The sequence below is a fragment of the Aptenodytes forsteri genome, unplaced genomic scaffold (assembly GCF_000699145.1).
Source record: "Aptenodytes forsteri isolate BGI_AS27 unplaced genomic scaffold, ASM69914v1 Scaffold485, whole genome shotgun sequence".
Lineage (NCBI taxonomy): Eukaryota > Metazoa > Chordata > Aves > Sphenisciformes > Spheniscidae > Aptenodytes > Aptenodytes forsteri.
Genome location: NW_008795525.1, coordinates 383,291 through 393,270, shown reverse-complemented (window position 1 = coordinate 393,270; position 9,980 = coordinate 383,291). Strand labels below are relative to the sequence as shown.

General features: G+C 50.5%; 2 protein-coding genes across 2 annotated transcripts; both read right to left on the bottom strand.

Annotated features, from left to right (window-relative positions):
- Window positions 1-2,785: 2,785 nt before the first annotated feature.
- LOC103901161 (olfactory receptor 52B2-like) lies at window positions 2,786-7,376 on the bottom strand. Its single transcript, XM_019472770.1, is given in 4 exon segments — window positions 2,786-2,796; window positions 3,268-3,647; window positions 3,649-4,001; window positions 7,278-7,376. Coding segments are annotated over 4 exon segments (843 nt in total).
- A 1,643-nt stretch (window positions 7,377-9,019) lies between these two features.
- LOC103901160 (olfactory receptor 52B2-like) lies at window positions 9,020-9,980 on the bottom strand. Its single transcript, XM_009282001.1, is given in 2 exon segments — window positions 9,020-9,232; window positions 9,234-9,980. Coding segments are annotated over 2 exon segments (960 nt in total).

The window sequence follows — 9,980 nt, the reverse complement described above, 5'->3', positions numbered from 1 at the left end:
GGACGGGGCTCTGAGCAACCTGACCTAGTTGAAGATGTCCCTGCTCATTGCAGGGGGGTTGGACTAGTGACCTTTAAAGGTCCCTTCCAACCCAAACTAGTCTATGATTCTGTGACAATATAGCAAGGCTCAAGCAACCTAGGAGATTTCTAGATGCATTGATGACAACTTCCTGGCACAGGTGATGAAGGAGCCAACAAGTAAAGGGGCTCTGCTGGACCTGATACTTGGAAACAAGGTTGAACTGGTCAGGGATGTGAACGTAGGAGACAGCCTTGGCCGCAGTGACCATGCGATGGTGGAGGTCAGGATCCTGGGAGGAGGGAGCAGGGTCTGGTCTCAAATACACTTCCCCTCTCCTCCGGTGGCATCTCCACAAGTGATGGGAAGGGGAACTCGGGTGGGGCAGGGTGACAGGGAAGAGGTAGGACAGGCATTGTGGCTGCCAACAGTCTCAACACCAAGCACTAGAGAAGATGATGTATCTGGCCTCAAAATGCCAGCAGCATCTATCCTTGCTTAGAAGAGCCCTTCCAAAGAGAATGGCAGGGGCATCTCAGAAATACCATAAATTATCACATTGCAAGCATGCACACATGTAGACCTAAAGGCCAAAACAGGCATGCAGACTGCTTCTCAGTCCTACACCACTCTGGAATCCAAAGATTTCACTGAGAAAACAACTTTGTACCAAATAACTTCCATCCTCCACATGGGCATATATATATATAGGTATAGTCACTGTTGGAAAACCTACTGTTGCTCTCATAAGCTTCTCACAGCAGTTAATTATTCTCATTATTCAAAATAAGGCTTTTATTTCTAATCAGAATATGTCTGGCTTCATTTTCCATTCATTCAAATTCATCCTTCTCAAGGGCATTACAATGATCCTTAGCATCAGATGTTTCCTCCTGAAACTTCCACCCTGCAGTAAAGATGCGTCTACAGCTCTTTAAAAATTAATATGTTTTGCACCCTTTGTAGATCGAGTATTTTCTCCAGCACTTGAATAATATGTCTGTTCTGTCTCCCTCCTCTCCAGACTTTTTTTGCTATCTTTTAAAACACTGACCCCAAACCAGAAGGCAGGACTGCAGCACCGCTCTCACCATGAGCAAGCCCACCCCCTCACTGCACTGCATGACTGACATTAACCTGCTCCTCCCTAGAAATTCGTTTTAAGGCTAAAACAGACTGTGGATTAGTACGAGCCCCAAATAGGTCAGCCAGGCCAAAAGCCACTGGCTTATCCTCCACTGAGCCCAGCAATAGGTATTTTTTAGAGCTCTTTACTCTAAAATGTCTCTGGTCAGATGTGCTTCATTCCCTGAGCTCATGTTGCACAAGACAGAGCATCCCCTGGGGTACACCCCACTTCTCAAGAGGCTGCATTAAAGCACCCCTGTCTAACAGCCACGAATTGCCAGAGCAGACCTCTGGGTCCGGCCCTCTCTCTGCACTTACCTGCTGCTCCAGGAGGGTTTGTTGCTGCCCATTTCTGCCTTCAGCTAGGGCAGTGCAGCTCCAACACTCTGTGCCACTGATCACCGGCGAGATTGTTCTCCTGTATTTATTAGCCAGCAGGTTCACTCCTGCAGGTTTTTAGATGAAATGTCTCTTTCCACATTAACCTGCATTAAGCACAGTACACACCATAACTAACCTGTGGACGCACATATACAAATGCAAACATCAAAACTTCTTGTTTGCAAACCATCAAAACGTTGATGTTTGCAAACCACTTCTGCTTGTGGTGCTGTGCCACACTGCAGCTCTGGAGCAGACTGGATTCAGGGCATGGGCAAAAGCCAAATGTGTCTGCCCCTGCCTCTCCCTGCCGGCCCTGGAGCCCTCCCCTGCTCGGAGGGGAAACCTTCGTGAGGGGGATGATTTCCTCCGCTCCCGCCCTCCCACCCCGTGCCCATGCACTGCAAACACTGACTGCACCACAAGGCTGCATTTTGTCCCTCTTCTGAGCATCAGCACAGATGTCTGGGTGGGAAGACACTGTGACAGCCCACAGAAGGCAGAGTTTTCCTCATCTGCTTTATACATCATGTAAGAAAAGCCTGTCTGGCCTCTGGGGCTGGTCGGCACAGCTGAGGGGGGGCACCATACTGGTCCCCCAAGAAAGGCATGTCTGAGAGGAGCCATCCAGGTCAGCTGTGAGGAGAGCAAAGCATCTCCAGGGGGCAGGTCAAGGCCCCACACATGGAGCAGGAGGGTGCCGGGGTGGAAACCACCGACCACGGGCTTTTGCTGTGCGGGTGGCTCCTCTGAGCTGGCCGTTGGGCATCTGCAGCCCACCAGGCATTGGCAAAGCAACCCACAGCTACAGCAGCACACAGGTGGTGAAGAAGGAGGAGATGCGTGACTTGGGACTTCTGGGCTGAGTGTGGGGGGCCAAGGGTCTCTGTGTGTAGCTTGTCTGTGTTTGTCCTTCCAGACGAAAGCTGTTCCTGCTGTCTGTGCAGGAAGCCTATCCTACCTAGAGAGGAATTAAAAATATCCCTGCCTGCAATCCCTCCTGCCAGCCCACCTGCTGGAGAGCTGAATCTTTCAAGGTTTTAAGCAGGAGATGCTTCGTCCGAAGGGGCAAACCCTAGGGCTCTTCTTGCGGGCTGATGCCACTCACAGATGAAACTCCCCATAGTGCAGGTCTTGCCGCTGCAGTGTAAATGCTGTTGCCTGCTGCTCTTCCCTGTACCTCTGCATGACTAACCCTGCACAGCTCTGCTGCAGACCCGGGGGTCTGCACAAGCTAGGGCAGAATATCGGGGTCTCATACAAGCTCTGAGGAAGCGGAGCAAGGGAGCAGTTGACCAGCAAGCCAGTGGCAAGCTGACAGCCCCCACTCCAGCCCAGTGCACAGACTCTGGGTTTTGACCATGGCCGTTGGGTGTCCAGCTCACACGACCAACTGGGCACTGGACAATGACTCCTGCTTGTGGTCCTTCCCACCGCACTGCCTCACCTCAGTCCAGCCCCCCCAGGCAAGCAGAAGCTGTCACTTCTAGAATAACATGTCTCAATGTATTCAAAGGGAAAACATAACTTCGGTATCCAAGCCTCCAGAAGTGTTTTCCCGCCTGCTGGGCTAGCAGGACGCCTGCTTAGCCACAACTGCGGCACTGGTAAAGCACCTGGACTGCATTCCTCTGAGTCTGTTTGTTTGTCACTCCATAAATGATGGGGTTTAGCGTGGGGGAAAAAAGCCCACAGAGATTGGCCACGATGATAAGAGCAGACCTGGGAATACAGTACCTAAAACAGTGTGCAAAAAGCAGGAAAAAGCTAGCATGAAGCACAGTAATATGACCAAGAGATGAGAGCCGCAGGTGCTCAGAGCCTTGAGCCAGGCGTCTTTGGATGGGAGCTGGAAGACAGTCTGGAGGATCAGCGGGTAAGACGCAGCAATGAGTGTGGCATCCACGCCTATCACAAAAACAGCCATCATAACACCACACCAGACGTTCATGGTGATGTCCACACGGGCCAGCCTGGCTATACCCATGCGCTTGCAGTAGGTGTGAGGGAGGAGTTTGTTTCTGCAGGTCAAGCACTTCACAAGAAAAACAATGGGGAAAACGATGGATAAGCTTCTTGCTAAAGCAGCCAACCCTATTGTCCCTGTCATCTCTTTGTCTCCTTTTTATCAGGAGGGTCACATATTTGAGGGGCTGGCAGATGGCAATCTGCAAATCAAATGGCATAGCCAGTAGGATTGCCGATTCAGCACAGGAGACGACAAGGATGACGAATACCTGGGTAATGCAGGCTTCCAAAGAAATCTCCCCAGCCCTAAACCAGAAGATGGCCAGTGTCTTGGGCACGGTGGTAGTGGATAGCAGCAAGTCAGCAACGGCCAGCATGGGCAGGAAGAGGTACTTGGCCTCATGGAGGCTTTTCTATGTGTTGTCGATGAAGGACAGTGTGAAATTCCCAAGGACAGCAACCATGCACATGAGTGGAAAGGGGGTGGAGATCCAGAGGTGAGACTCCCCACGCCAGAGATGCCCATCAGGACACAGGTGATGGGAGCAAGGGCAATGCAATTGCCAGCTAACATGACAGGCTATTCCTTGCACTTTCTACAAGGGTTCCAGTGACTAAAAAGAAAGGACAAAACAAACTTTAATGTTACAGGTCTTGAGTACATGTACTCACAAGCTCACTGACACTGCCAGAAGACCTAATCCATAACAACCACTCACGGAGTCACAGAACTGTGGAGCAATCCAGGCTGGACAGGACCTTGGGAGGTCTCTGGTCCAACCTTCTGTGCAAAGCGGGGTCAGCTAAGGGCTTTATCCAGTTGAGTCTCAAAAACCTCCAAGGATGGAGATTGCACAAGCTCTCTGGGCAGTCTGTTTCAGTTTATGCACTGGGGCTGTAAATCAGTCAGCCCTGTGCAACCATTGACCAGCCTTCCCTGCAAATGGTGCAGGGTGGTACCAGGGCATCCTCCTCTGAGTCTGAACAGGGAGAGGCTGTTTCCCCGTTCTCCTCTACCCGTCTGATCCTGGCATAATCCAGCTCTCACCTAATAGGCACTGGGTGAGTGCAAAGGTCTGGCCGAGCACCGGCACTTGCTCCAGTGAGCTGAGTTGCTCTGCAGGGAGGAAAGCCAGGACAGGCTCAAACGCTGTTTAATCAGGCAGCATCTTTCCGACACAAAGTCAGGCAGTGCATCGCTGAGCCTTTGGCAGCGACACAGGCCTCCTGCCTCCCACAGCAGGCATAATTTTAATTTCAACCCTTCCACAGATATAACACCTTCCTAAAAGCGCAGGAACTTGCTCGCTCAGCACAAGCAACTCACCAATTTCCTGCCCCAGCCATGAACGAGGGTTTTCTGTCCACAGCCCTCAGGCAGAGACGTGCAGGTGCCGGGGAATCTGCTCTCGCAGCAAGGGATGGGGGTATTTATAGAGCCTCTGAGCCCCAGGGGACCCACACCCAGGACACAGCTCACTTTGCTTCCGTCCATCCCCACCACATCTCAAAATGTAAGTCTTGATGTGAAGAAACAGAAAATTAACACTTTTCCCATTTCAGCTGATTATTTTCACCCTCTTACATTGTTCAGTGAGAGCTGTGATACTGGGCAGATGTTTTAGACTCCTCTATTGCACTTATGTAGAGGAAATTCTCCAGATGGTGCTCATGATCCAAAGATGTCCACAACTCAAAATGCAGGCTTTTGCTCTTCTTGCTTCATCAGACAAGGAGACACATATTTTATGACAGAAATGCTAAAATAGGTAAAGGAAATTCACCCTTTCATATCCCACTACTGGGGGAAGACTGTGCTGCTTAGTTTCAAGCTAGCACCCCACATCTCACCTGAAGTCACCAGATGGCCTCCCATCGCTTCAGCAGACACTCAGAGGAGTTTGTCTTGATCTCCAGCAGTTCCTAGGCCCAAAGGCTTATTTTTCATGGCCTTTAACAGCACAAAGGACTGCCGTGATCACCCAGCTTCACCCCCTTCATAACACCATAAAGCATCTGTAAGACGCTTTGCTTTCATTTTCATTGAAAGGGGACTGTGAACCGACTCTCAGCCATTACTGTGGCTGAGCAAAGTTGGATCAAAGTGCTGGTTTCTCCTGATTTTCTCCCCCTCATCTTCTCCCCGTCATTATTGCAGTGGTGGGAGAGGTGTTTCGCGGGGACTGGGCAGCGCTGGCATGTGCTGGGGGAAGGAGCAGGACGACTTCTGGAAGCCAGCACGACTCCAGCCTCCCCCGGTCCCTCCCATCCCGCTGGGAGCAGTGCAGCATGCATCGAGGGACCCTCCCAGCTCGCTCTATGTTTTCAAAAATGTGGACCTTGGGACTGGCTGAAAAATTTGAGAACAAGCCAAGGGAATCATAGACCTGCATTACCCACCATCGCCCCTGCACAGCTACAGGAACACACTGGGACCCCCACATTGGCCCATTAGCCAAGCATCACCCAAAGTGCCCCCACCAAGATGCTCCTTCCCTCAGATGCCTGAGCTTCTCTGGAGCCACCTCCGCTGGGACTGTAGCCCCCTTCTCTGGTACAGCCTGAACCCCTCCTCCTCAGGAGGATGACTTTGCATTCACCTCTATTAAATTAGCTGTCTTTGCATCATCTAAAAACCTTATTAGCAACGATTTTATACTTGCTTCTACACAACTGATAACAATCATATATAGCATCAGACCCAGCATCAATCAATCCCTGCTGAATGTCCTCAGAAATATATGGAAAACTAGCTCTCAGTGGGGAGCTATCGCTGAAATAAGACTTTGCAGTTAGCCAAACTCCATTAACATCTGCTTTACTTATTGTTTGTTTGTTTGTTATAATGAGTTATATATCACAGTGTTATGAAAATTAAAAAAATACTCAAGTTGTATTCAGCCTTCAGGTAACTTTATCATCCAAATGTGGAAGTCATCAGAAAATGAAATGACATGATTCTGTGGAAGCTAAACACCAAAAATAAGTGCTGATTGTCATTAATTATATTCTTGCCCTTTTTACACTTTATTGATCAAGTCTCATATTCACTTTTCCATTATTTTATTTGGAGCTAATGTCAAACTAAGCAGTTTCAAATTTCTCCAATAATTCCATTTCACCTTTTTAATATTAGCACGTCAGAAAGGGTTTCTTTTTTTCTTTTTTCTTTTTTTTCACTAGTTTTGCTAAGCCTAAGGGGATACTTGAGGAATACTTGCAGGCCTGGTGGCTCCTCCACTGGCTCTTCTGGACCCCTCAGGCACACATTATCCAGGCCCGCTGATTTCCACTTGCCTGAGTTCAGTTCCCAAAGGCTATGGATAGGATGAATCTGCAGTTAAAAATGTGAATGGAAATATTCACAGGCAAAATCTGAATTGAATTGTGCACCACAATATAAAGAAGTTTGAGGTGCGCTGGAGACTCTGGGGTTGCTGGAGGTGTCTGTAAAATTCAACAAAATTTTGTCAGCACGGATGCACCACAAATACTGCCTCAGGTGACTGTGTCAAGGCAGAAGAGAAGTCCCGAGGATCGGGACAGTCTCCGTCCCCACCCTGCAGGCACAGCCAGGCTCTGGGAGGACACCTCTGCCCTTCCCTTCATTCACAGACCTAAAACAGGTTCCTTTTCCTTGAAAACAGGGCAGAGAGGAGGCGGTCCCTAGTAAAACTGCCCATTCTTTGGGGTGTGACATCGGGAATGGGGGGACACAGACCTGTGGTCCATCTGCGTGGGCCAGCAGCTCAGTCCCAAAGCCTCCAAGACTGGCTCACGCTATGGATCACCCCAGCATTATGCCCCTGGCCACCAGGCCGGCTGGTTGCTTTGTCCACACCCGAGGTCCAAATCCAGCAGGCCAGCAGCAGACACATCCAGGTGGACACACCTCCTAGCTTCCAGAGGGCATGTTAGGGACTTCTCTGAGCTAGAGGTGGCACCCAAATCTAGAGCTAGCCCATTCTGGGTGCAGAAAGGGATGGATGAGTGGCCTAGAAATTCAAACCAAGAGGTAGAGAGAGAAAAAGAATGGTTCTTGTATTTGCTAGCACCACTACACAGGCTTCAAAACTGTTATCTCAGCTTTCACCAACATAAATGCTATGTCACTGCCCATGCCTGTGTTTCTCTAGTAACCCAGGCCGTCTTCCTCATCCTTAGGGAATGGGCTGGTCATTCCTCCCTTTTTCAGTAGATGTGGTCCTATTACAGAAAATACACTAACAACTGGCTTAGCGGTGTTACTAGTGAGAGTATGAATATTTGCAAAACACTTTGAGATACTTGACAGAGGACTACTGATGACAGGTAAAGTCGCATTTTTATTGCCACAGCTGATGTTAAATCAAGATTTGCTCCCAGTTTCCTTCCTAGGTGGCTGTCCCAAGACAGACCTCTGTGGAAATGGTAGGAGAGGAGTTTTGGGAAGTTGGAGGGCCCTGTCCTGCTGGACTTGGCTCAGTTACACCCTGTGTGGGATCAGGGCCACTTCTCTGTGCAAACGTGTTGTACTTCAGTTGCATCCAACATTAGCTAGCAGGGGTTTCCTCATGCTTGGAAGCCAGGCTGGCTCTGCGCGTCCCCTGGGAGTCCAGAGACAGAGATGCTAAGACAGGACCAGGATGTCTCCTATTACCACTGACTCACCCCTCACCCCAAAGTGCCCAGCTCAGCCAGAAGACATCAGATCTTCCCATCCTTGCCCACAGCACAGCTGAGTGCACTGCTCTGAGGAGCAACAGTGAAGCAAACCCACACTGTTGGCAGCAAAGCCTGCAACCTTACCACAGCTCATAGCCGGGGGGCACACTGGTACCTGATCATCTGGGGGCCTGGCAAGCCATCTCCCTGCTGTCAGGCTGCCCAGATGACAGCTGGCTCTTGTGCAAACAGCCGAGCAGGGCAGAGGAGTAGTGCTCCCACCATCTCTGTGTCCTTGCAGCCTTCTGAGAGGGCATCAGGAGAGAGGAGACCCAATGGGTGGTCCCAGACCTGAGTGCCTTCAGGAAGCATCCCTGCCCCAGCCATGTCTATTCCCATCCCACAGAGACGATACACAGCTCGAGCAGAGACATTTCTATAATGAGATAACAGGCACACATATTATATGTACTTCTTTAATGTTTTCTGTTTCATAAGATCCTCAATAGCACCTTAAGAAGTCAGAAACTGTATTTTGCTTACAAAGGCCTTGACTGTACAAATACCCAACAGTGGTGGGTTTAGGACAATGCAGGGGATCCCAGAAACATGGGAACAGTGGTAGTCCCCAGTGCCCGACTCCTACTGTCCCAATGAGTTGTTTCCCATCAGTACATCTGGGAACCTGTCCAGCCTCTCTGCAACAGAGCTATGGGTTGGATGTTGATGTCCATTGAACACGCTTATTTTGAAAACATTCCCATCTGGTCCATGTTTACCAGATCCCCGCTGTCTTTCATTCATTTCCCTCTTTTCAAGGCTTCGTTTCACTCCTCTTGCCGGTAGACCAGGCCGGTTGCCTGTTCCTGCCTGCCCACTATCCCTTGCTGCCCAAGTGCCCCAGCCTGAGCAGGTGAGCCACGTGCTCCTGGATCTGCCTTGTTCTCACCCCGTAGACAATGGGGTTGAGCATGGGTGGCACCACGACGTAGAGGTTGGCTAAGGAGATGAGGACATGCCGAGGAACATGCTGGCTGAACCGCTGTGCTAGGAAGGAGAAGGCGGACGGCATGTAAAACATGGTGATGTCCCATGCAGAGGTGGGAGCCACAGGTGTGCAGAGCCTTGGGGGAGGTGTGTGGGGACGGCAGTCCCCAGAGGCACCTGAAGATCAACGCGTAGGAGATGGTGATGGAGATGGCATCCAAGCCGGCTGAAAGGAAGCCAGCAGCTACCCCATACCAGATGTTGATGGAGATGTCAGAGCAGGCCAGGCAGGCCACACCAATGTGCTTGCAGTAGGTGTGGGGCATGATGTTGTGCCCACAGTAGGGCAGCCGCTTGAGGAGGAAGATGGCAGGGAACATGATGCAGAAACTCCTGATTAAAGCTGCCACGCCAACTTTCCCCACAACAGAGTGTGTCAGGATGGCCGTGTATCGCAGGGGATTGCAAATGGCGACGTATCTATCAAAGGCCATCGCCAGTAAAATGGCCGACTCTGCCACAAAAATGAAATAGATGGAGAACATCTGTGCCAGGCAGCCACTGAAAGAGATTTGGGTGGACAGAGACCAGAGGACACTGAAGGTTTTGGGCACAGTGGCAGTAGACAACAGCAGGAATCACACTGCCAGCATGCACAGGAAGATGTACACGGGCTCGTGAAAGCTGCACTCCTTTGCGATGGTGACCAGCAGGACCAAGTTCCCGAGAAGGGCAGAAGAGTACATCATGCAGACTGGGAATGAGATCCAGGTGTGAGACTTCTCCATCCCAGGTATCCCCACCAAGATGAAGAACGTGGGGTGGGATCCCGACAGGTTGGGTGCTGCCAT